Here is a 27430-nt window from a genome sequence, read left to right on the forward strand (position 1 = left end):
CTGTTCACTTATGCTGTTAGCTACCTATATGCTGACAACTATTTTATTGAGTAATTGTAATGATTAGTAGGGTCACCTGTATAAAATGGTAAACACAGAGCCAGGCAAACGGTAAATGCTAAGTAAATGTTAGTGACATTATTACCACTTTATTTACCTATCTCCCACCTCTAACATCTTTTATTCCTCACTTTTCTGGTTCCAGAAGTGAACTAATTACTGTCTGTTCCCTGAGTCATTCCTTCAGTTGTATTCCCTAGCTGGTTTGTCTTAGGAAACTAAGTTTTGCCCTGGAAATGTTGTTGAAACTCATGGTTAGGATTCTATTGAATAAGGTTTTGGATTTTACAGTCCAACTTCTGACTTGAATGTGCATTTAATTGTTTCTGTAAGGAAGAAATAATTTTTTAAATTCTAAGTGATTGATTTTTTGAGTGTAATGGATTGCATATACTATATTCTGAAATTCAAAGCTAAAAAATGCTCAAGGTTTTTTAAAGAGTTTTTTTTTCTTTGTTTTTGTTGTTGACTGTGTAATACTTTACATGGTTTAAAAACCAAAGGTTATATAACAAATACCCTTTGCAAACAATATTTCCTCCTATCCTTGGCCCACAGTGCAACTATTTCTCCTTTCTAAAAACAACCAGTTTTACTGGTTTTGTTTAAATCTTTTGATTTTATAATGAGTGTATAAACATCTGCCTAATTTAATGGAGTGATTTAGTATTTTCTACTTTTGTTGGTTATCTATATATTTCACTGTATGACATTAGGTGCCTACTGTTTTAAAATATATGTAATATAGAACTTTCTAAAATGAAGTTAATGCTCCCAATAATTTAGACCATTTAGATACAAAGAGCAGAGAGAAAACTCTATGTATTCAGTTTTTCTTTTCTTTTTCTGGCCATTACTTAAAATTGCCAGTACTCTTTGGTTCTTTGAGGTTATTATCTGACTCCTCTTACCTCCAAGTCTTCTCATTTTTTTTCCTCTATTTTTGTTTTAATTTCACTTAATACTCTATTAATTAAAAATCACTTTAAAAGGTTAAGTGTCATTTACCATATTCTGTAAATATTAAAAAAGTTTTAAACACAGTTATGCTCACTTTGTTTTGCATTTTGATAGATTATTATAACTCTGTTATTCCAGAAGTTGTAAGGATTCTGTTTAAAGATAAACACATGTAATTTGAGAGAATATTGAATTCATAATCTTTTTTTAATTTAATATTAAGTTCATTAGCTTAAAAGGATTTTCAATATTTTTAATATTTCAACAAATCTAGGCATTTAAAATGTGCTTTTATATATTGTTTTCTCCTCTAGGAAATATTTAAAGAAAGAATTGGTTATACACACATGTTTGAAGTATTAAAATCTCTGGGTCAGCCTCCATTGGAACTACTTAAAGAACTTATGAACATGGTGAGTTTTTAACCTTTTTTTAAAAAGCTAATTTATCTCCATTTCAAAAATGGTAACTAACCTTTTATTTTTTATGTTGTTTTTTCAGGCTGTAGAGGGTGACCATACTTCAGTTGGGATTTTGGGCATTAGTAATGTCCATCCTCTCTTGCTTCTTATCCAGTGGCTTCCAGAGCTTGAATCCCATGACCTGCAAATCTTCATCTCTGATTGGCTGAAGAAAATTTGTTGTATTAATAGGCAGAGTCGAACTACATGTGTCAATGCAAACATGGGAATTAGGATAATTGAAACCCTTGATTCCCATTCTTCCCTTCATCGAATTTGTGCTGAGAACTTGATTGCAATCTATGGTTCCTTGGGGAGTCAGTCAGTGAGCTCAGAAGAAATCCGTAGCTTGCTGAGATTGCTCAGGGTGGATCAATCTGAGTTTATTCATCCTTATACCACTGCTGTGACTCGAGCGATACTGACAATGGCCCGAAAACTTAGTCTAGAAAGTGCACTGCAGTATTTTAATTTGTCACATAGTATGGCAGGAATTTCTGTGCCCCCCATACAGAAATGGCCAGGGTCTGCCTTTTCTTTCAGTGCTTGGTTTTGTTTAGATCAGGATCAGTTGACTCTTGGTGTTGCTAACAAAAGAGGAAAAAGAAAACAATTATACAGGTAATGGTATAGTTATGGAATTTACATAACTATTGTCATAGCAGTATATATCCTATGGTTCCCAAATAGGAAAAAGCCTCTGGAAATATCTTACTTTTAAATGTACAACAATTTATCTGAAGTTTCTTTGTCTTTTAGCTGCATGCAGTTTAATTATAAGTGCTTTATTATATATATTTTTAATAATAATTATATAACTCAGATATTTGCTACGTAAGTTCTGAGGTTAGTTTTGGACTATAAAAGTGGAGAAGAAAGGATTAATAAACTTCAATGATAATCTTTGTGACCCATTGAAGATACTATATGCTTCTTATATAAAGGACCAGAAAATTTATGTACATGTCTATCTAGTCTGCAGTACCTAATAATTTTTAATTCTTGTGATTTTTAAGACCTTTATGTTTGCTTTCTGAATTTTATTTGGAAGAATATTGAAGATCTTAAATTTTTTTTTAGTTTTATTGTAGTTTGCTAATGGAATTATAGTTATAATGCTGCCTTGTATGATTTGTTAACTCTTATACCAAAAAAAAAAAATTTAAAAAATGTCTTTGAAACAAAGTTGGACCGATGTGTGGCGTTAGAGTTTAAGCTACTGCATTGCTGATAAAGGTGTTCATGATGGCTTTATGATTCTGTGGGTTTCAGTGATGATGAAACTCATCAACTGACTTCAGGAGTTCTGATAATATATATTTATGTTAGCTTTTTTACAGGAAGTGGCATGGGTTTTGAAGCTTTTATTACCCATTCAGGTATGTTGGTTGTGGCAGTGTGCACCAGAAGAGAATATGCAACAGTTATGCTTCCTGACCACAGTTTCTGTGATTCCCTCTGGGTAAGGCTTTGAGACATCATATTTAACTTGTTGGTTCTTTTCTTGAAAAAACACAATTTGATGCACCTTCAAAGGAGTTTTTTTTCATTTGCTTTTTGAGAGTCAATTAATTTTTACTTTAAGGTTCTCATTTTGGAGTTTGTCTATTGGAAGGTTAATACTGCTTATGTTGTCATAAATATAATTTATGATAATAAAATTTCTGCTAAAACCTAAAATGAAATGTTATGATTTCTTTGAGGTCTTCTAAAAGCACATTTAATTTTGAATTTCAATTAAAATGACATGAGAAATCATTAAAAACAATGCATTTCTATTGTTTTTTTAAAAAAATATTTATTTTTTAGTTTTAGGTGGACACAATATCTTTATTTTATTTTTTGTGGTGTAGAAGATTGAACCCAGCGCCCCACGCATGCCAGGCGAGCACGCTACCACTTGAGCCACATTCCCAGCCCTCTTCTGCTTTTTTAAAAATATAAAATGTGTCTTTATTAGAAAGATTGATTTTAAAGAATATTCAAAGCTTTGGAAAATGAAGAAAAGACATTATGTTTTGATTTTTTAATATTTTTTAGAAAAGGTTTAAGTGTTTTATAGTACTACAGAAAAAATTATTCTCACTTTAAGAACATCATTTTAATCAGCAGTTAACTGTGTTTAATCTTAATATTCTGTTCACACAAACATATTATAGAGTAATACTTTGAAAACATTTGTCATTCCAAAGGCAGTATAATTTTAGCCTTTCACATGTATGTTTTACTTCACCAGCACAACATAACTATTGTTCACATGCCTGGAAAAAGACCCTTTGGTCAGAGTCTTGTTTATATCTATGACAATGGACAACAGAAGGTTTCTGCCCCTCTCAGATTTCCTGCCATGAATGAGGTAAGTATATTTAACCTACTCTTTTCTTTCAGGCTTACTTGATTGAGAACTCTTAAAGATTTCAGTTAATTTAGAAGATTTTGTTTGTTCAAAATATAGGGTTCTAAAATTTGGAAGTGTATTCTATATATTAAGATAGTAAATTAATTTGTCAGCTATCATTAGATTTTGTCAGACAAGTGTGTTGAAAAGGAAAACAATTCAAGGAAGAAACAAATGCAATTGAAGATTTAAGGGAAAAAAAAAGACTTAAAACAGGAAGCCAGAGAAATGATTAGATAATTTAATAAAACTCTCTTATGAAATATTATTATGAACTCTTCCATTCACATTAATTTGAAATAATGAAGAAACTTAAAACTTGCATGTTGGGGGCTGGGGTTGTGGCTCAGTGGTAGGGTACTTGTCTGGCATATATGAGGCACTGGGTTCTATCCTCAGCACTACATAAAAATAAATAAAGGTTTTGCGTCCATCTGCAATTTAAAAAATATTTTTAAAAAACCTTGCATGTTGTAGTTAGGTATAAGATAGACTTTATTTACAGAGGTGGTTCTCAGTGACTACTTATGTAAAAGTTCTTTGAGAATTTTGAGAAAGTCTTTTCTGAAGGTAATGGAATGGAGTAGATTATTTCTCAAGTCCTTCTAGGAGTTGAATAATTTCTTATTGTTTTTGATGACCATTTTAAGATAGCCTGTAATGAGCATTATACTGATACACAATTCTCTGTAAATTTTTAAGGGGGAAAGGTAGTTTTTTTCTATTTTAGATAACAGTAAAGCTGTTTAAAAATTTTTTCATAATATGCACTCATTAAAATATTTTTAAATTACAAGTATGTAAAGTGAGTCATAAAAATAATACATCTGAATTCTATTGGCCAAGGGGAACTTTGGTAATGATTTCTTGTGTATATACATGCATATATACATCTTGATCCAGTAAAAATAAAACATAATTTTCAGTCTGTTTATTTGCTTAGTTTTATATGCTATTTATATCTAATTTATTTTTTCCATCACTGGGGATTAAGCCTAGGGCCTTGCAAATACTAGGCAAGGGCTGTACCACTGAGCTATATCTCCGGCTCTCACTATGTAATTTTAAACATGAAATTTGATATTTATTTAAAATGGTGTAATAATTTGTTTGTTTCTTAGTCTTTTACTTCCTGTTGTATTGGTTCAGCTGGGCAAAGAACCACCACTCCTCCACCGTCTCAAATTCCAGATCCACCATTTTCTTCTCCCATTACCCCTCATCGGGCATCATTTGGTGGAATTCTATCATCAGCCTCCTGGGGAGGAGCAACTGAAAAATCAAAATTAGTTACCAAATTGATATCAGCTGGAACCCAAGACAGTGAATGGGGATGTCCCACATCCCTGGAGGGTCAGCTAGGGTCTGTTATTATCTTTTATGAAGCACTGCAGCCTCCTCAAGTGAAAGCATTGTATTTAGCAGGTAAGCATGTACATTATACTGTTTAATTAAATTTAAAATTTTCTAAAGAAACTATTTGGAGAGTGTATTTATTTTCATTGAAAATCAAAGGAGTGCTCCCTTCAGCATATAAAATTTAGCACATATACTAAAATTGGAACAATATAGAGAAGATTAGCATGACCCCTGCTCAAGGATGACACACAAATTCGTGAAGTGTTCCATATTTAAAAAAAAAAAAAATGAAGAAAGGAAAAGTCCCCATGTACTATATATTTTTTGTAAGCATAAATAAAACAAACCTTTGGAAAATATTTCAAGATATCATCCATAAACTGCCAGAATTATTCTCCTAGAGTTGCCATTGCAAAATACCACAGACTTGGTGGCTTTAACAAGAGAAATTTATCTTCTCACAGTTCTGGAAACTAGAAGTCCAAGAGCAGTGTGCATCAAGATTGTTTTCTAGTGAAGCTTCTCTTCATAGTTATGGGTAGCTGCCACATTGCAGTGTTATAGGGTTTTTCTTCTGTTTGCATGTGGACTGAATAAGAGACCTCTGCTGTCTCTTTTCTTGTAAGGAACCATATCAGATTAGGGATCCACTATTATGACTTTATATAACTTTATCTCCTTAAGACTCTATTTCCAAGTATAGTCATATTGGAGACTATGTCTTTAACATGAATTTTAGGGCCATCCATAACAATGCCAGTTCTTTTGTCAGATATTAGTGAATTGATAAAACAAAATATAAGCTTATCTCCATAAGAAATCATGAGTCTTGTTTTAAAACTTGTCATCTTTATAATTGGTGTATTAATATACCTGAAAAAAATAAGATTGTACAATTTTTTTGTTTTGGCCTTTACTTTTGACCAAGATTTTAAGCGTGCGCGCGCACACACACACACACACATTAATTATTTTTGAATCATAACTACTTACAAAATTATATTCTAGCAGGATGTTCAGATGTTAAGTCTCTGAAAGTCATATACATTAACTTGGCAGAATGGCTTTTTTTTGGGGGGGGGGGCGGTCAACATATTCTTTTTAGATTACTGGAGTTTTGACATGAATGGGACAATCCAGACTTTCAAAGTTTATGGTAAACCTTTGAACTCACCAGAATGTTTACAGGTAGTCCATAATCCAAATAAATTAAAACTAGTAATAAGTCATTTTGTTTAGTCATTATGGCTATGTAGTTTACATTTTGTTCTTATAATTTTCCTACTTATAATTCTCCTCTAACAAATAATTATTTTTAGTCTTCATAAGTGATCATTTTAGATGGTTGTATAATGTTTCTTTGAATTCATAATGTGTGATTTATTTAGGTTGTTTATAAAATTTTTAGTATTGGTATAAAAATTCAGTGTTTAAAGTTAATGAACTGTTGTACTTAGAGTTTTTCTTATTTTGTTGTATGTAATGATAAATTCTTAGGATAAATATTCAATGAATATATTAAAATCTCAGTACATGTTGCATAATCCATTTCCAAAAGGGATATAAGAATTCACAGTGCCCACCAGGAAAACAGAAACATACCAGTTTCACCATAGCATCAATAACATTTCCTTCATTATTCAATGTAAAATAGAATCTTATTTGAACTTGTTGTTCTTCGATTTTTTAGGTGGACTTTGTTATATTTGATAATAGCTTTTTTATGCTATATACAGTTTCCTTTATGGAGTGAAGGTTGATCCACTTCCTAATTTTTCTAGGTTTTGGATAACTTGGAGGTGATATAAAAACTAAAGTACAGCCAGACACTGTGACGCACATTTGTAATTCCAGCAGCTTGGGAGGTTGAGGCAGGAGGATTTCAAGTTCAAAGCCAGCCTCAGCAGCTTAGCAAAGCCCTAAGCAAATTAGTGAGACCCTGTCTCAAAATTAAAAATAAAAGGGGCAGGGGATGTCAGTTAGTTGTTAAGTGCCCCTGGGTTCAATCTCCAGTACCAAACCAAACCAAACAAAAACCTCGAAGAATATTTTAGCTAGTATGGTTTAGTGTATTATCTGTGTAGCTTAAAACACTTTAAATTTTGTTTTGATAACACAGAACCAAGGAGACTATAAATATTCAATGATATGTATGTATGTGTATAAATAATTTTCAGGTCCAAATTGTTTAAGCCCTTGGAAATGTCAAGAGAATGACATGGCCGACCTGCCTGGTAACATCCTTCTTCACTACACAGCAAAGGTTAGAGCAAATGCATGGACTGTCCATCTAGTTATAACTCTGTTGTGAACTAAGATTCTTTTTTATTCCTTTAGTCATTTCAATGGATAATTGAGATGGAGGGGCTTTAATTGTCAGTTTTTGAATTATGCATTTTTCAAAGAAAGATGAGAAGTAGCAAACATTAAGGACACTTCCAGTTAGAGTTCAAATGTTATCATAATGTCATTCCAGTAGTGTAAATGGAAATAGTTGTAGTTGGAATTTGTACTAATGAACTGAATTCAGTAAATGAACCAGATTTGAACATGTGTTCACCTAAACTTTCTGGAAGGAGAGATGAAACAGAAATGTGCTCAAACTTTGGTATTTTTTAAAAAAACGTGATTCAGCAAAAGAGGGAGAGAAGAATGAAGGGAAAAAAGAAATGTTTACTAAAGGAGAAAAAAGAAACTTACTATATGCCTGTCATCCTTTTTACTTCAAGGACTTATCTAATGAAAGTACTTGAAGTCAGCAAGGATAGAGGGACGGAAGATAAAAGTTAGAACTGGGAGGAGAGAAAAGGGAGAAGTATTATAAACATCAGTTGTGTTCATTATATTAAATATTATGTTGACTCAGAGATGCTTTGGTAGTGGGAGATTATATGTTATAGCAATCTGGCATATAATCATAATTATTATTTTTGAATGTGTATTTGTTATATCTGACCTAATAAAATGAAGTGATTAGTTTTATTTTCTCCCAACTTTTTTTTTTTTTTTTTAATTATTTAGTTAGTTCTCGGCAGACACAACTTTTTTTGTATGTGGTGCTGAGGATCAAACCCGGGCCGCACTCGCCAGGCGAGCGCGCTACCTACCGCTTGAGCCATATCCCCAGCCCTCTCCCAACTTTTTGTTTTCATTTTTTCTTTATTAAGTTATTTTTTTATTCTAATTTGTTATACATGATGGCAAAATGCAATTCATTTCATATTACACATATAGGGCACAATTTTTCAAGTCACTGTATGCAAAGTATTTTCACACCATTTGTGTCTTTTTTTTTTTTTAAACATCCATCTTTTAGTTGTAGTTGGACACAGTACCTTTATTTTATTTATTTTTATGTGGTGCTGAGGATCAAACCCAGATCCCTGCACGTGCTAGCACTGCTCAGCACTCCACCACTGAGCCACAACCCCAGCTCACCATTTGTGTCTTCATACATGTACTTAGGGTAGTTATGTCTAACTCATTTCACCATCAGTCCTACCCCCTACTCCTTCCCCCTTATTTCCCTCCCTCCCCTTTACCCTATCTAAATTTTCTCCATTCCTCCCATGTTCCTCCCCATCGCCATTATGAGTCAGCATCCTCATATCAAAGAAAACATTCAGCCTTTGGTTTTTTGGGATTGGCTTACTTCACTTAGCATTATATTCTCCAACTTCATTACCTGCAAATGCTATGATTTTATTTTCTTTTAATGCTGAGTAATATTCCATTGTGTATATATACCAAATTTTCCCTATCCATTCATTTACTGAAGGGCACCTGGGTTGGTTCCACAATTTAGGTATTGTGAATTGTGCTGCTATAAACACTGATATGACTGTATCCCTGTATTAGGCTGTTTTTAAGTCCTTCGGATATAAACCGAAGATTGGGATAGCCGGGTCAAATGGTGGTTCCATTCCAAGTTTTCCAAGGAATATCCATATTGCTTTCCAGATTGGCAGCATCAATTTGCAGTCCCATCAGCAATGTATGAGTGTTCTTTTCCCCCACATCCTTGCCAACACATGTTGTTGACTGTATTCTTGATAGCTGCCATTCTGACTGGTGTGAGATGAAATCTTAGAGTAGTTTTGATTTGATTTCTTTAATTGCTAGAGATGTTGAACATTTTTTCATATATTTGTTGATTGATTGTATATTCTGAGAAATGTCTGTTCAGTTCCTTGGCCCATTTATTGATTGGGTAATTTGTTTTCTTGGTGTTAAGGTTTTTGGGTGCTTTATATATCTTAGAGATTAGTGCTGTATCTGATGGGCTTGTGGTAAAATTTGGTCCCTTTCTGTAGGCTCTCTACTCACCTCACTGATTATTTATTTTGCTGAAAAGAAGCTTTTTAGCTTGAATCCATCTCATTTATTGATTGAGATTTGGGCCTACTTTTTCTTCCATTAGGTGCAAGGTCTCTGGTTTAATTCCTAGGTCCTTGATCTACTTTGAGTTGAGTTTTGTGCATGGTGAGAGAGAGAGATTTAATTTTATTTTGTTACATGTGGATTTCCAGTTTTCCCAGCACCATTTGTTGAAGTGGCTATCTTTTCTCCAATGTATGTTTTTGGTACCTTTGTTTAATATAAGATAACTGTAGTTATTAGGGTTAGTGTCTGTGTCCTCTATTCTGTACCATTGGTCTACAGGTCTATTTTGGTGCCAATACCATGCTGTTTCTGTTACTATTGCTCTGCAGTATAATTTAAGTTCTGGAATAGTAATGCCATAATAGGGTAGTTATGTCTAACTCATTCCACCATCAGTCCTACCCTCTACCCCCTTCCCCCTTATTCCCCATAGCTTCACTCTTCTTGCTATGGATTGCTTTAACTATTCTGGGTCTGTTATATTTTTCCAGATGGATTTCATGATTGCTTTTTCTATTTCTAAGAGGGATGTCATTGGGATTTTGATTGGGATTGCATTGAATCTGTATAGTGCTTTTGGTAATATGGTCATTTTGACAATATTATTTCTGCCTATCCAAGAACAAGGAGATCTTTCCATTTTCTAAGCTCGTCTTTAATTTCTTTCTTTAGTTCTGTAGTTTTCATTGTAGAGGTCTTTCACCTCTTTCATTCAGATGATTCCCAACTATTTTATTTATTTTTTTTGAGGCTATTATAAATAGGGTGGTTTTCCTAGTTTCTCTTTCTGAGGATTTGTCACTGATGTACAGAAATGCCTTTTATTTTGAAAAATTTCAAGCCTACAGAAAAGTCAAAATAATAGTAAAGTGATATGCAGTATTCTGTACATGTAAATTCACCAGTTATTAACATTTTGCCGTACTTTCTGGCTATCTCAAATCATTTGTGAAAGGAAATTAACATAGCTGTCAGGCTGGATGAGGTGGTGCTTGCCTGTAATCCCAGCAGCTCTAGAGGTTGAAATCGGAGGATTGTAAATTAAGGATCAGCCTCAGCAATTCATGGAGGCCCTTAGTGAGACCCTGTCTCAAAATAAAAAATAAAAATTATAAAAAATGGAGGCTAGGAATGTAGCTCAGTGGTAAAGTGCCTCTGGGTTAAATCTCCAGAACCTAAAATAACAATAACAAACATAGCTATCAAAACTTCATCCCTAATATTTCTATATAACCACTTACCAACATGAGAAACTGATCCATAATTTCATATATGACTCTATATTCAGTTTGTCCTAAAATATTTATTAGTATTTAAAAAATTACCTTGGACCCTTTCGAGGTCCTTGCATTGTGTTGTTTATAACATTTCTCGAGTTTTGTATCTTCTGTTTGCTTTTCATTTTACCAATGATATATATTTGTTTACCCAGCTACACTTTTAAAATACTTTTGAACTTAATAATTTAAGGTATTATGGAATTGTTGGAATTGTTCAGTAGTCAGCAGTGTTTTCATTTTTGTCCTCTTTTGCAGGGGTGTTTAGTCATTTATTTGTTCATAATTTTATACTATTCAAAGTTAAATTTTCAATTTTATATATTTTTAAAAATAGCTATTACCTTGTTTTTTCCCCAAGAAATGCAATATGACTTATATCATAATAAGTAAAACAGTATACTGAAGGAGTGTTTCTCCAAAACTGTGGTATATCATGATACAAGGATTCTATGGTTAAATAAATTTGTAGAGCTGTTGTATTCTTTATAGCCCTCTTAGAAAATTTGAGAAAGTTTAAAAATCCTACCTCCCCCCCAAAACCCCTTTCATTTAGTTTTATCTTTTATTTCCTAAGTCATTTGAGCATAAAACATTTTTTAAAATAACTCAGTTATTAACAAATGACAGTTTGCTAAAAGCGGCTGTATGGAATTGTTCAGTAGTCATCAGTGTTTTCATTTTTGCCCTCTTTTGCAGGGGGTGTTTAGTCATTTATTTGTTCACAATTGATTGTCTTTTCTTTGACACTCAATAAACTGACAAGAATTGTGAAAATTCTTAGGAAACAAAGAGGAATACCTTAAGACTTAAGTCTAGCTTTTACGAATCTTGCTATCTAAAGTGAGATAAATATGTAAAAAAGTGTAATATAATTTTTTGAATTTTTTAGCTATCATTCATTATGTGTTTATAATATATTAACTACTATACTGTTTGACTTAATCTTCACAAAAGCCCTGAGATGTATATAGTATTATCTGTATCTTTTCTAAGCTTTCTTTTTTGTTAGGCTCAGTAAAGATAAGTATATTGACTAGCTTTATAATTCTAGTGAACGATAATGCTAAATTCACAATCCAGTATGATCAGTGCATATCTTGAACCATTATACAGTATTTCTGTGTTGCAGTTCTGTACAAAATGTAGCGTGTATACAAGCAGGGAATGGTTGGTTCTTCTAGGGAGATTGGAGTTGTATCTTAAAAGGCAGGATTAAAGAGGAATTCACAGTGAGCAGCATCTACAAAGGCATAGACTATAAAACAGGGTTTTACATGTATGTATCTGAGCAGGGGAAGATATGTCAGGAAATGAGTTTAGAGAGGAAGTAGAGACCAGATTATAGCAAACCTTGTATGCCAGGTTAAGGAGTTTACACAGAAGAGTAGAATGTTAAGGTTTGCATTTTAGAAAAAAGTTCTTGAACTACAGTACAAAAGTTGGATTGGAAAGGTAAGAGACTGTAGGCAGTCATATCATTAGGAGATTACCGTGTTAAGAGAGGTCATATGTAAAGAGTGCTCAAAGAAGCAGCTGGAAGAAGACATTTCTGCTCTGAGATTGACATAGACTGCTAAATATTCTTTTTTAAATTAAATTTTCTCAGTTTCCCAAGAGGAAAGCAATAGCTATATCATGTATGTTCTTTTCTTTTGGAATGGGAATCAAATGCAAAGATGTTTCATTACTTGAAGATTCAGATTTTAGTGTGAAGTTACATGACTTCATGAAAGGAAGTTAAATGGTTTTTAATAACTTTTTGAATTACAGATTAAATTCTTACTCTGAATTAAATCAGAATTGTGTCTTTAATACACAGGTAAATAGTGTCTTATAGCCACAATTGGATTTTCATATAATCAAATAAAATATATTCTTTTGTGATTTCTCTCACTTTTTTTTTTTTCTTTTGCTACCAGAGATTGAACTCTGGGGCATTCAACCACTGAGCCACAACCCCAGCCTATTTTGTATTTTTTTTAGAGACAGGGTCTCACTGAGTTGCTAAGCGCCTCACCATTGCGGAGGCTGGCTTTGAACTTGAAATCCTCCTGTCTCAGCCTTCGTAGCTGCTGGGATTACAGGCATATGCCACCACACCCGGCTCTATCTCAGATTTGAATCATACATTTTTTATGTATTATGAAATTGTGCCTAGGAAAGTAGTAATGGGATTTAAATATTGATTTTTTTTTTAGTTCTGAAGACTGATCCCCAGCATGCTATACCATAGCTGAGCTACATCCCCAGCCCTTTTTATTTATTATTTTTGAGACAAGTTCTCACTAAATTGCCCAGGGTGGCCTTAAGCTGGCAGTCCTCCTGCCTCAGCCTCCCAAGCAGCTGAGATTACAGGCATGCACCACCATGTCCAGCTGATTTTTTTAAAAGTCATAAGTCTGTTTGCATATATTGATTTAAAAAAGAAAAAAATTTAAACTCAAGTGATTGAGGAGTTACAGTTAGTTCATTAATCATTTGATAAGACTCAGTGACCTGATTTTGATAAGTAAATGCTTTTTAAATTTTTTTTTTAAGTTGTTAATAGACATTCATTTTATTTATTTATTTTTATGTGGTGCTGAGGATCAAACCCAGTGCCTCACACATGCTAGGCAGGCATTCTACCACTGGGCCACAATCCTAGCCTTATAAGTAAGTGCTTTAAGATGTAGTCCCTGATTCTTTAAGAGACGTTCAGAGAACAGTAATATTAAAACTCAGATGGGCCAAGTGTGGTGGCATACACCTGTAATATAGGCTACTTAGGAGATGAAAGCAGGAGAATCAAAAATTCATGGCCACCCTGAGAATATAGCAAGATGTTATGTAAAGATTTTAAAGAAAGGTGGAGATGTAGCTCAGTGCTTGCCAAGCATGTATGAGACCCTGGGTTCAAAACCCTGGTCCTTGGAGGTAGGGGGATAAAGGGATAAAGGGATAAAGAAAGAAAATTAAATGGTAGGCACCTTCTCATTGTTTATCTTTTAAAATGGTGGTGTAATGTTTCTTATATGGTTAAAGTTAGGTTTTGTTCTAATTTTTGTTGTATATTTTCTTTTATTCTTAGGCTTGCAAAAATTCAATCTGCCTTGATTTATCCACTAATTGTTTGCATGGAAGATTAACAGGAAACAAAGTAGTGAACTGGGATATTAAGGTAAATTAATAATAAATGATGGGCAACATAGTATAATCTAAGTAAGTTTAAGTTTAATGATCCTTTTAAAGGCTTTTTTTGGGGGGTGGGGTACTGGGGATTTAACCCAAGCAATTTGCCAATGAACCATATCTGTGTCCCTTTTTTATTTTTGAGACAATCTCACTAAGTTGGTTAGGCCTTGCTCAGTTGCTGAGGCTGACATTGAATTTGCCATCCCCTGGGATTACAAGTGTGTGCCACCACCATGCCCTGCAAGATTTTATCTTATAAACATCTCCAGATTGATTTAAGTAATAGGTCTCACTTAAAATGTTATACAGATGTAAAGTTTGAAGGATAAATAAGTAGCTTAATGACTATAGCAGTGGAATATCTGATTCACAGGAAACATATTTACCTTTGTAAACTCTTCCATGAGTATAACAATCTCTGTAAGTATGCTATTTTAGTGTATTAAGATATTTAATACCTTGGGGCTGGGGTTGTGGCTCAGTGGTAGAGAGCTCGCCTAGGACATGTGAGGCCTTGGGTTCAATCCTCAGCACCACATAAAAATAAATAAATAAATAAAAATAAAATAAATGTATCATGTCCAACTTCAACTAAAAAAAAAAAACATATTTAATCCCTAAAATTGTATGGCATATAATCTTCCTAGAGATTTCATTGATTATCTCTTTTCTATTAGACACCTGCTCTCACCGGGGATCCCTCAATTTAGGCTATCCTATATATTAGTGACAAATTGTAACTTTATATATGCTATGTATATACCAAATGACACCTTTGTTCTTGTTTTATAAGACTAAGAAATTATGATTTTTCTTTTCAGGACATCATCAACTGCATAGGTGGATTAAATGTACTCTTTCCTTTATTGGAACAAATAAGCCACTTTAGTGAAGGACCAATTCCTGAAGGAATGGATGAAAGCATAGTTCCTGAATTGATAACACCTGTAGAGGGAGATTGTATGTTACTGACCTCCACAAAAGCATCAGGTATAAAGATGATGTTAACACAAAGTGGTCATTGAAAAATTTGAGAATTAATTGAAAAATAAATACCGGTATTAGAAAAAATTTAATCATTTATAAAAGTAGCAGCTGCCCTAACTTTACTAATAAAGTTCGGGAAATTTATAATACTTTGGTCAAACAGTTAAGGTGGTGGTTTTACTCTGACGATCCTTATATTATTCTCTTAGTATACTGTGAAAAATACTATATCATTAAATTTGTGGTAGAGAAAATATTTACATATACATGTAAGTATACAACATGCTATTGCTGCTTTTTTTATTTCATTGTACAAATCACCTTTGGAAACAAACTTTTTTTTGTTTTGTTTTGTTTTAATTTTCAATGGATCTTTTGTTTTATTTATTTATATGTGGTGCTGAGGATCGAACCCAGGGCTTCACTTATGCCAGGCAAGTGTTCTACCTCTGAGCACAACTCCAGCCTGGAAGCAAACTTTTGAACTAAATTTCTTTTTTGTTACAGTATGCATTATGATATGGAGAATAGAAAATGGAAATAAAAGTGATGAATTATGATAATTAATGACATGTTCTCATTTCCATAGAGTCAAGACTAGAGAAAAATCTGGTTGCAACATTTATCTTGATTATAAAGCACTTTATTCAGAGACATCCCATCAACCAGGATAATCTTATTCACTCCCATGGAGTTGCAACTCTTGGTGCCTTACTTCAGAAGGTAAGCCAATCTAACATGGGGTTGATACAGCTGATGACTATAATTAGCAGTTGGTGTTGGGATTCTGTACTTCCTACTAAATAAATACATTACTAAAGATTGTAGCCTTACATCTTCAAATTATACTAATGAGGAAGATTTGTTTCAGTGGCACCTTTTAAAAACTTTCATGGAATTGTATTATACAAGAGGTACTTATTTATATAACAGTATATAATCTTTGAAGTATATGGCTTTGTTATCTTTATTATTTGGAATGTTTGAGAAATATAAGACTATTTTAAGAATATGACATTAGAAAAATGTGTTCTAGAGTTACATCAGAAAAATTGAGTTGTTTATATTTTATATCCTAGGTTTAAAAATTTTTACATTTTAGTAGATATTCCAAATTATTGATTTAAAATTGTAATTTAATAGTAGCTATTTAAATTGAATTTTATGGAACCCTTTTCTGTTTGGTTTCAGGTACCAGGCACCTTAATGGATGTCAATGTATTGATGGCAATTCAATTACTAATTGAACAGGTATCATTAGAGAAAAATATGCCACTCCTGCAACAAATGTATCAGTATTTACTCTTTGACTTCCGTATTTGGAATCGAGGAGATTTTCCCTTTCGAATTGGTGAGAGCAGGCTATTTGATAAAATTTTGTAGAAATTTTAGAAATTTATAACTATGTCTGTGATTATTGTAGATAACATCATTTACAAGTGAATTTTCTATTTTAGGTCATATACAATATCTTTCAACCATCATTAAAGATAGCAGGAGAATTTTCCGAAAGAAATATGGTGTGCAGTTTCTCCTTGATACACTTAGGATTTATTATGGGTATGACAGTCTTGATCCTTCCTTAGGTTGTTATATTTTTATTCTGCTACTTGACTGGAATGGGTAGATTTTCTCACTACTAGTGATTCTAATATCCTTTAACTTCAGAGAAGCAGGATAGTTTGGAGGTTAAAAGGATGACTAATTGATCTACATATACCAGTTTTGAATATTGGTTTCACTAATTGTGTAGCTTTAAGCAGATTACCCAAATTTTCTGTGCTTGAGGTTTCTTCCCCTGTGAAAAGTAAAACCTCTGCCAGGCGTGGTGGTGCACACCTGTAATCTGGAGGCCGAGGCAGGAGGATCTCAATTTCAAAACCAGCCTCAGCAATTTAGTAAGACCGCAAGCAACTTAGCAAGACCCGGTCTCAAAATAAAACCCAAAAAGGGTTGGGGATGTGTCTCAGTGGTTAATCCCCGGTATCCCCTTCCCTCTAAAACAAAAAACAAACAAACTAAAACCTTCCTATGGTGATTTACATTAGTAACATAAGTTACTAATATAAAAAGCACATACAATTCTGTGTGCTACATAGTGTTGTATAAATGTAAGCTGTTTTAATATTTTTTTTGTCACTAAAACACTACAAAAGATTTTCCTTAAAAAGAAAAACAAGGGGCTGTGGTTGTGGCTCAGTGGTAGAGTGCTTGCCTGGCATGTGTGAGGCCCTGGGTTCAATCCTCAGTGCCACATATAAATAAACAAAGTAAAAAATCCACTGGCAACTAAAAAATATTAAAAAAAGAAAAACAAGCCAAAATTACCATGAATTATAATAATTATGTGGAAAGGTCTCTTTTTAAACTAAGAATTCTTTCATATGAAATGTACAAAAGTGTTACAAGTTAAATTTTCAATTATGCTTCTGTTTTTCTCTTTTAGGAGTAGTTATAAATGTAATGAGCTATCTCTTGATGACATTCGAACAATAAGGACATCTTTGTATGGACTAATTAAATATTTTCTATGCAAGGGTGGAACTCATGAAGAGATACAAAGCATAATGTGTTACATAGCTGCTACTAATGAAGAAGAACAGGTATTATGCCAGGGATCTAATCTAATCTTTCTTTTTAATATTTAAGTTGTTCTCTCATCTTGTTAACTTACATATTTCCTTAATTATTTCAAGAATAAGATTATGTAATGTCACATACAATATTACATAATTAAATAACTGAATTTTATTTACTGTCTGAAACTTTAATAAGTAGATGATATTATAATTTAGTGTTTTATTTAGCTCAAAAGTGTAAAAATGTGGAAATACAGGCTTTATCTGGCAATTCTGAAGTCTGTTTTCATGGCCTACATGGTGTATGTGTATCATCAAATTTACTGGGTGTTTTTTTTTTTTTTTTTGGTACCAGGGATTGAACCCAGGGGCACCTAACCACCGAGCCACATTCCCAGTCTTCTTTTATATGAGAGACAGGGTCTCACTGAGTTGCTCAGGGCCTCAATTAAGTTGCTGAGGCTGGGTTTGAATTCATCGTCCTCCTGCTTCAGCCTCCCGAGTCACTGGGATCACAGTGTGTGCCACCATGCCTGGCTGCTGGGTAGATTTTTTTTTTTCCCACGTAGATAACTTAAAAATTTTTTTTTAGTTACACATGACAGTGGAATGTATTTTGGCAGAATGTACATATGTGAAGTATAACTTATTCTATTAGACTGAGTAGATTTTTAACATGAATATAAAGATAAGTTCATAAACATGTTGCATAAGAAATAAATTGTAAATATTTATCTGTTTTCAAAATACTCTTACATATACTATCTTTTTTAATCCTCAGAACTATCCTTTAAAGTAGTAGTTCTTAGCTTCTAGTCCCTTACATACTTTAACCGGGAGGCTTGTTAGACATGTAGGTGCAAGCTAGATGTGGTTGTGTGGGCTTGTAGTCCCAGGTACTGCAAGGCTGAGATAGGAGGGTCTCTTGAACCTAGAAGTTCAAAACTAACCTGGGCAACATAGCGAGATCCATGTCTGAAAAACAAGTGAAAGACATGTAAATACTATCTACTACTGATTCAACTACAAAATTAAGCCCCTCCAGGTTCTTCTAGAGCATGTGGTAAAATTTGAGACCTACTGATGTAAAATGCACAAAGAATGACTCTTTTCATTTATACTTTTGAAAATGTATATTCAAAGAGATTGTATGACAATTTAAAAAGTCACACAGCTAATATACCTGGAACTGGAATCCAAATATTTTCTGAATTCCAGTGTTTATTTTTTAGTATATGACCAATACCTTAAATTTGAGTAACCTTAATTTATGTTCCCTAAAGTACTTTGCTTCTGAATGTAAGTTTATTGAGTCAGTGGTTACATGACTTCATAATTGGTATTATACAGATGTTTTCCTACAAGATTGGACTTCAAAATTTTTTCATTATTCAGAGTGATGAACAGTTACACTTCATGGTAGCTGTGTCTGATTCATGAACAGTGATAATTTTTTGGTCAATTCAGTCAAGAGTTATTTTGTCAAAACTTACTGTGTATACAGAATAATATTAGACATTGCAGTTAATTTAATGATGAATGAATTATTGTTCTTATTTTTAAGCCTCATGGGGGCAGGAGGCAGTAAAAGTTTACCAAATACCTATGAAGCAGAGACATATATGTTAATATCTAATACAGAGATCTGTGAGAAAGATAACATATATAAATCCTGGGAAGATTTCACAAAAAAGCTTTAAGGAAGAGATGCCTTTTCAAATGGACAACATGGGATATGTGATATATGGTTTTAAGAGGTGTTGAAAGGTTAAGGACTCACCATGCACTGGGAGTAGAAAAGCACAGAGGTCAAAGTGTGGTTAAATGAATGGCCAGAGAATTAAGAGAGGTGAAAGGCCAACTTGGTTGTGACCAGGAGGAAGGAGATGGAGCCACATCAAAAGATGACTTTGTTTTTGTTTATTTTTCATTGCCATAATAAAATATCTGATGGTTGGCATTTTATAAAGTTAAAAAAAAAAGGTGTCAGATATGTATAGCAAGAGGATGTGCAAGAGAAAATGGAATAAGCCAACAGCATGTCTGGAGTAAAGCAAGGCTGGTTCAGAACACATCAGACAGTGCAGTTGAGCTCAAGCATTAGGGTGTGTAGAATTGAATTAAACAACTATTCATGGTTTATGACTTCACTTGTTCTTGTATATACATAGAGGTGGTTCTCTTTTGTTGTTTTTTTACCTTCAAAAGCTCTTGGGAATTTTGGATGTACTCTTCAGTCTCCTGTGTACCAGCCCAACTAGAGGTCAGCTTTTCTTGCTGCTGTTTGAACCAGGAAATGCTGACATACTTTATGCCTTGCTGTTAAATCAGAAGTACTCTGACAGACTAAGAGAAATCATTTTTAAGGTACAAACATTTGTAAGCATCTTTTTATTTGGTAGTATTTGTGAGAATGGGGATTTGATTGCAACATAGCCATTCTATGACTGTAAGTTCTTTTTCATATCTCTTTCTAATTTTAAGTTTCTTTCATTTTAATAGATATATTTCATGTTACTTGTTTGCATATTTAAAAAACAATCATATTGGGAGGCTAAGGCAGGAGGATTTCGAGTTCAAAGCTAGCCTCAGCAATGGTGATACGCAAAGCAATTCAGTGAGACCTTGTCTCTAAAAAAAATACAAAATAGGGCTGGGGATGTGGCTTACTGGTCAAGTGCCTCTAAGTTCAATCCCTGGTATCCCTTGCCAAAAGAAAAAAAAATGTTTTGAACTGTGGATATAAATACATGGTAGAGTACTTGCTTAGCACATATGAGACCAGCAATTTGATCCCCTTAACCATAAGATCAAAGCAAAACAAAAACAAACAGAAACATACCTAAACTATTTAATAAATTATCTCAGTGGAGATAGTTGTCAGCCATCCTCAGTATAAAACTTCTCATGTCTTCTCTGAGTAGAGTGAGTCTGGGTAGGCCATTCAGAACATTTTAACAGTTTATAATACTAACTTCATATGGTACCCATGGTTGTGTCAGGCACTAAGCAGTTTTATTATATTAGCTTCCTTAATCCTTGCAACAATTTAGGAAGAGGGTATTATATGTATTTCCATTTTACTGGTGAAGAAACTGAAGTCAGAGAGGTTAGTAACTTATCAAAGGACATAGGATATATTTTATTAAGCTATCCACAATATCCCAAACTTTGAACTTTGGCCGAAACCATCTACTTCACCTTTTTGTTAACTAAAAGTACAGGGGTCAGTCATAAATACCACCACAATGCATTTTTTTTATTCTCTTGTTCATTATACTTAATTGCTTGGTGGCAGTTGTTTGTTCATATTTAGAGTTACATTATGAAGTCTACTTACAGGATTATGTTTGGATTACCTATGTCTGAAATCCTTAAATTTTAGTAGACAAGGGTACAGTAAAGGCAATCAGAAACAGCCTCTATTCAAGCTGCTTTTTTTAAAATTATTTTTTCTTTTAATTTTTTTTAGTTGTCAATAGACTTTTATTTATTTATATGCAGTGCTGAGAATCAAGCTCAAGGCCTCATGTGTGCTAGGTAAGCACTCTACCACTAAGCCACAACTCCAGGCCATGAAGCTGCTTTTTAAAGCATCTGCCCTCACTAGGGTTCCTGTATAGAGATTAAATGTTTTTTCTTTACTCCTCCATACACCCCAGTACTGAGGATTGAATTCAGAGGCACTCTTCTACTGAGGTACATCCACAGCCTATTTTATTTTGAGACAGGATCACTTTAGATTGCTGAGACTCGCCTCAAATTGGCAATCTGGCTAAATCATATTTTTCCAAAAACAATCTTACAGAGATTGTTCATGATATTCAGCCTGAATGATCCATTCATATAAGATGATAAACCTCTCTTGGAAAATGTTGACCTCCACTTAGAAATATGGTGCTAATTCAGTGCCCCATGTTAGCATATGGGTTTGTTTACTTCATAAATATTTTCTCATTTTTGAAAATTATTTTTATACCTGTTACATAGACTACTGGATTGATTCAGAGGTGTCTTGTTCCTTTTATTAGCTACATGTATACATGTTTTTCATTTGACATGTTTGAACTAAAATTTCAAACATAATAATCACTCATATGCAAATGTGTTTCAGTCCAGTTAATTCCTAAATTCATTTTTTAATAATAGCTTAATAAGGAAGTATCTCTCTTTTTTAGCACTCAGGTGTTTTCTTATACTTAATATTACAACACATTGGATTTTGATACTCCAAAATCCAATGTGTTGTAATATTTTATTCAGTATTAACTTGTGACAAATTGTTTAAGTTCTCTATACTGAGAAGAATATATTACTTGTTTTGACCAGGTTATGGAACAGATGTTGAAATGCACAAATGTTTATGAACGTAGTAAACAACGTATTCGACTTAGAGAAGTTGGATACTCAGGATTGGGACTCCTCCTTAATGAAGCATCAATTAATACTTCTCTCATTAAAAACCTTACCAATCAAATCATAAATACAGGTATGACTAAGGCTAATAATACTAATACATTTAAGAAATAGTGTTTCCTGAAAGACTTTTTTACTTCTTTTCTCAGATTGCTTTTTAAATTAACCTGTTGTTTGATTCGGCGGGGCCTTTCCTAGCTACTAAGTCTCTACAATTTTGTTGTTATGGACTCCCCAGGGCATATAGCATATTGCCTTACTTTGTAAATGTGTATTGACTGAGAGATCAAATTAATAACTGGGTCCTTATAAAAGAAAAGGACATTAGAGAAAAGTATATACAAAATATTCTTTTTCTTGCTGGTTGCAGTTGTGCATGCCTGTAATCCCAGTGACTGGGAGGCTGGAGGGTCACAAGTTCAAAGCCAGCCTCAGCAAAGCAGTAAAGCCCTAAGCAACTTAGTGAGACCCTGTCTCAAGATACAAAATAAAAAGGGAGGGGATGTAGCTCAGTGGTGAAATGCCCCTGGGTTCAATCCATAGTACTGCCCCCCCCCCACAAAAAAAAGGTTCTTAAAAGCAAAATGAAAATTAATTTCAGGTGTTCTTTTTTGTTGGTTTTCTTTTTAGGTATACATGACACTAGGGTTTTTTTTTTTGTTTGTTTTGTTTTGTTTTTAGTATTTTATAGACACTAGGGTTTTTTTTTTTTTTTTAGTATTTTATAGTTATTTTGTCCATTCTCACTACTTACTTACATTTTTCTTACATTTTGTTATGCATAAAATAAACATTTTTAAATTTTTTTATTAGTTCTAATCAGTTATACATGATAGCAGAAAGCTTTTTAATTCATTGTACATAAATGGAAAACAACTTTTCATTTCTCTGGTTGTACATTATGTAGAGTCTCCCCACATGTGCCATTTACGCATACCTAGGATAATGATGTTTGTAGTAGAAGATATTTTGACATATTAAACATACATGGTATAACTTATTCTAATTAGGATCCCCTTCTTGTGGTTTTACATGATGTAGAGTTTCACTGGTGCTGTATTCACATATGAATATAGTAAAGTTATGTCAAATTTATTCTACTGTTTTTCCTGTTCCCATCACCCCTCCCTTCCTTCATTCCCTTTCTCCAATCCAGTGAACTTCTGTTCTCCCCTCACCTCCCATTGTCCGCTAGCATCTGCATATCAGAACATTTGGCCTTTGGCGTTCATAATTGGCTTATTTCACTTAGCATGATCGTCTCCAGATCCATCCATTTACTGGCAAGTCATAAAGTCATTCTTTTTTAGGGCTGAGTAATAGTCCATTGTGTATTTATACTACATTTTCTTTATTCATTCATCTGTTGAAGTGCACCTAGGTTGGTTCCATAGCTTAGCTGTTGTGAATTGAGCTTCTATAAACATTGATGTGGCTATGTTGCTGTAGTATGCTAATTTTAAGTCCTTTGGGTATATGCTGAGCAGTGGGATAAGTGGATCAAACGGTGTTCCACTCCAGTTTTCTGAGGAATCTCCATACTGCTTTCCATAGGGGTTGCACCAAATTTGCAGTACCACCAGAAATGAGTAGTGTACCTTTTTTTGCTACATCCTAGCCAACACTTATTGTTACTTGTATTTTTAATAATTGCCATTTTGACTAGAGTGAGATGAAATCTTAGTAGTTTTAATGTAAATTTCTCTAAAAAGCCACATTCCCAGTCCTTGCTAGAAATGTTGAACGTTTTTTCATATACTTGTTAACCATTCGTTTTTCTTTTTCTATTAAGTGTCTATTGAGTTTCTTTGCCCACTTATTGATTGGATTATTTGTTTTTTGGTGTTAAGTTTTTTTTATTTCTTTATATATCCTGAAGATTTATGCTCTAGCTGAGGTGAGATTGTACTCCAGAGCTATAGTAACAAAAAACAGCATGATGTTAGCATGAAAGCGGACATGAAAACCAATGGAACCAGAATAGAAGATACAGAGACAAACCCACATAAATAGTTATCTCTATTAGACAAAGGCATTATAAGCATTGTCAAAAACATAAGCTCTTCAACAAATGTTGCTGGGACAACTGGAAATCCATATGTAGCAAAATGAAATTGAACCCCTATCTTTCATCCTTCAAAAAAATCCACTCAAAGTGGATCAAAGACTTAGACATTAGATTAGAAACCCTATATCTAATAGAAGATAGACCTAACACTCCATCATGTTGGCTTAAGAACTGACTTCCTCAATGAGACTCCTAAAGTGCAAGAAGTAAAATCAAGAGTCATTAAGTGGGATAGTATTAAGCTAAAAAGCAATCAAGAGGGGCTGGGGTTGTCACTTAGTAGTAGAGTGCTTGCCTGGTACAGGTGAGGCTCTGGGTTCAATCCTTAGCACCACATAAAAATAAAGGCATTGTTGCTTTTGGTACCAAGGATTGAACCCAGGGCCACTTAACCACTGAGCCACATCCCCAGTCCTTTTTTATATTTTATTTAGAAACAGGATCTCACTTTGAGTTGCTTATAGTCTTTCTAAGTTGCTCAGGCTGGCTTTGAACTTGAGATCCTCCTGCCTCAGCCTCCCCAGCCACTGGGATTACAGGCGTGTACCACTGCGCCAGGCCAGATATCTTTTTTATATTTTAATATTTTGTAATAAACTTTTTTCAGTACTTACTACAAACTAGAATTTATGCCCAGTGCTGGGGAAGGGAGTTGAGTACGAGATAAGTTTCTTTATCTTGTGATTTACAATTTCATTGATAAGACATAAGATAAAAATAGTATTACAGCCATTCAGTATGGACAGTGTTTTCATTTTCATGCAATTAAGAAAGGAACAGTAATTAAAGGTTGACTCAGGAGGGTGTCAAACAGTCTAAAACTTGGTTTTTTATTTGTTGTTATTTTCTGGTAAAATTTGACTGTCTATAATTCTTTTTTGAAAATGAGACTATTACTTTAATATTTGTACAAATAATACCTACAGTTTTTTCTTTGACTGTCCAAGAAACTTAATTTTAACTTTTTGGTTTTTTTCCCCACCATAGATCCTGTTACTAATTTCAAAGATCTGTTATCTGTGGTTTATATATCTCACAGGACATATGTAAATGTCAGAGTGGTCCTCTGCAGAAAGGTTCGTAAACTTTCAAGATCTGGTTTAACAGTAACATCACCATACTGTGAAAAACTTTGGCATTGTGCATTTTGCAATAGATGAGAATTTTAATTTCACTAATTTTACAAATGATATTATTTTGTAAATATACAATTTCCTTCTTAAAGTGTATTAACTTCATGTGATCATAAGTAATCAGTATGAAAATTTGTTTTTTTAGTTATACAGGACTTCTGGAAATATTTCCTTTTCAGAGTCGAAAATTCATTATCAGAGAAGAGATTTAACAAGAACCTTCAATGATTTTGATGATTTTTAATTGATATACCATATTTTAGGATTTCTAAATCTTATCAACATTGCAGAAGTTTTTGTTGTTGTTGTTTATAAGTGTTTTAACAATGATTTGTCTTGAGTACACATTTAACCTTTAGAGGTAGATATTGGGGGCTGGGGTTGTGGCTCAGTGGTAGAGTACTTGCCTAGCATGTGTGAGGCACTTGAGTTTGATTCTCAGCACCACATATAAATAAATAAAATAAAGGTCCATTGACAACTAAAAAATTTAAAAAGAGGTAGTTATCTTGTTCACCTCTTTCTGATCATAATCTTTTCTCCCCTCCACTGGTAACCCCTAACCAGTCTACTATTTGCTTTCTAATTATTATCTCCCAATTATGTGATAGTACTTTTTCTGTAGTTTTAACAAATGTATATATAGAAATGGATATCTTGTCTTTTTGTTTTGTTTTGTTTTACTTATTTATTTTTAATGTGGTACTGAGGATCAAACTCAGTGCCTCATGTATGCAAGGCAAGCACTCTGCCACTGAGCCACAACAGTAGCCCAAAATTTTGTCTTTTTTTAAAAAAATATTTCATTTAGTTGTAGGTAGATGCAATACCTTTATTTTGTTTATTTATTTTTATGTGGTGCTGAGGATTGAACCCAGTGTCTCACATGTGCTAGGCAAGCACTCTACTACTGAGCTACAGCCCTAGCCCTGGATATCTTTTCTTTAATAACTGTGTAGTTTTTCATTGTATGGTTCTTCTATAGACTATCATCTCTTTCCTTATTGATATTTAAGGTGTTTCTTGTTTTTCCATGTTATAAACTGATGTGAAGAACATCTTTTTTATGTCTCTTTGCTTATTTGTAATAATACATCTTAGGACAGTCTCCGTGGAACAGAATTGTTGTGTCGTAGGGTATTCATATTTTACATTTTGATGGATTTCTACCCTATTGTCCTTCAAAACAACCTTACCACTTCCATTTCTACAGTGTGTGATGGTGACTCTTTCCCTTTATGCTCAATCCTAAGAATTTGAAATGTTTCATGTAAATTGGTTATTTTCTTTCAGGATGTGATTAGATAAAAACAACTCTCAGTATAGCTTGGCTTATATCTATTATGGATATGAAAAATAGAAGTCATATTTTATGAAGTCTTTGAAGTTATAAAATCATGAAAAGTTTTTTTGCTAAGCAAAGCTTAATCTTAAAACAGTTGTATTCTGCAGTAGAATAATGGTAACTTGCTGACTGATGATATTAGTGAAGAGAGAAACTTCCCATGTAATGTGACTCATTGCTTTCTCTATCAACATATATTGGAACTTTTTTTTTTTTTTTGGTGGCACTATGGGTGAACCCAGGGGCACTTTACTGCTAAGCTGTACTCCCAGCCTTCTTAATTTTTACTTTAAGTCAGGGTCTTGCTAAGTTGCTCAGACTAACCTTCAATTTGTGATTCCCCTCACTGAGCCTTCTGAGATGCTGGAATGTCAAGAGTATGTCACCACACCAAGATATTACTATTAATATTAAAATTCCTTTCAACATTATTCATATCCTACTGTGAGACTTGTCAAAATTAGAACTTCTGTTAAGAAAGATACTCAATCCTCTGGGAGCCAAAGTTCTTTTCATCTGTATAGAAGTTTATTGACTTTGTGATAAAAATGCCTTAAAGATCTTCACTGAATTTCTGGCTGTTTTTTTTTTTTTTTTTTTTTTTTTAAGAACTTATTTTCTACAGGGAGATAGAGGTTATAAAAAACAAGCAATCAGAAATCCTAGAAATGCAGGAAGCAATAAACCAACTTAGAACTTATTTTCATTCAAAAAAATTAAAATCAGTTAGATGGTAGAGATTATGCATATTGCTGTGCCAGTGTCTACTGTTTAATCTCAACTAATGTCAGCTAACACATCCGTCTTGTTGGAATTAAGTTTTTGGA

At 33.4% G+C, this 27430-nt stretch overlaps 1 protein-coding gene and 1 non-coding gene across 11 annotated transcripts in view; both read left to right on the plus strand.

Moving 5' to 3' along the window:
* The window catches only part of Nbeal1 (neurobeachin like 1), a 188116-nt gene that overhangs the window by 83792 nt on the left and 76894 nt on the right, over positions 1-27430 (plus strand). For all 10 annotated transcript variants that reach the window (XM_058578199.1, XM_046462953.2, XM_046462954.2 and 7 more), the window contains 15 exons: positions 1335-1433; positions 1522-2102; positions 2811-2943; positions 3718-3837; positions 5001-5304; positions 7416-7501; positions 13972-14061; positions 14897-15065; positions 15652-15785; positions 16254-16413; positions 16520-16622; positions 17509-17665; positions 19850-20008; positions 21971-22130; positions 25113-25201. In XM_058578199.1, coding sequence (XP_058434182.1) covers positions 1335-1433; positions 1522-2102; positions 2811-2943; positions 3718-3837; positions 5001-5304; positions 7416-7501; positions 13972-14061; positions 14897-15065; positions 15652-15785; positions 16254-16413; positions 16520-16622; positions 17509-17665; positions 19850-20008; positions 21971-22130; positions 25113-25201 — 2544 coding nt within the window. The remainder of the gene's footprint in view (positions 1-1334; positions 1434-1521; positions 2103-2810; positions 2944-3717; positions 3838-5000; positions 5305-7415; positions 7502-13971; positions 14062-14896; positions 15066-15651; positions 15786-16253; positions 16414-16519; positions 16623-17508; positions 17666-19849; positions 20009-21970; positions 22131-25112; positions 25202-27430) is intronic.
* On the plus strand, positions 5409-5514 carry LOC124105805 (U6 spliceosomal RNA). Its single transcript, XR_006855877.1, has one exon. It is a non-coding gene; the product is annotated as a U6 spliceosomal RNA (small nuclear RNA).

This window comes from Marmota monax, unplaced genomic scaffold (assembly GCF_021218885.2).
Source record: "Marmota monax isolate L192 unplaced genomic scaffold, Marmota_monax_Labrador192_F-V1.1 WCK01_AAM20220418_F8-fsc00095, whole genome shotgun sequence".
Taxonomy (NCBI): domain Eukaryota; kingdom Metazoa; phylum Chordata; class Mammalia; order Rodentia; family Sciuridae; genus Marmota; species Marmota monax.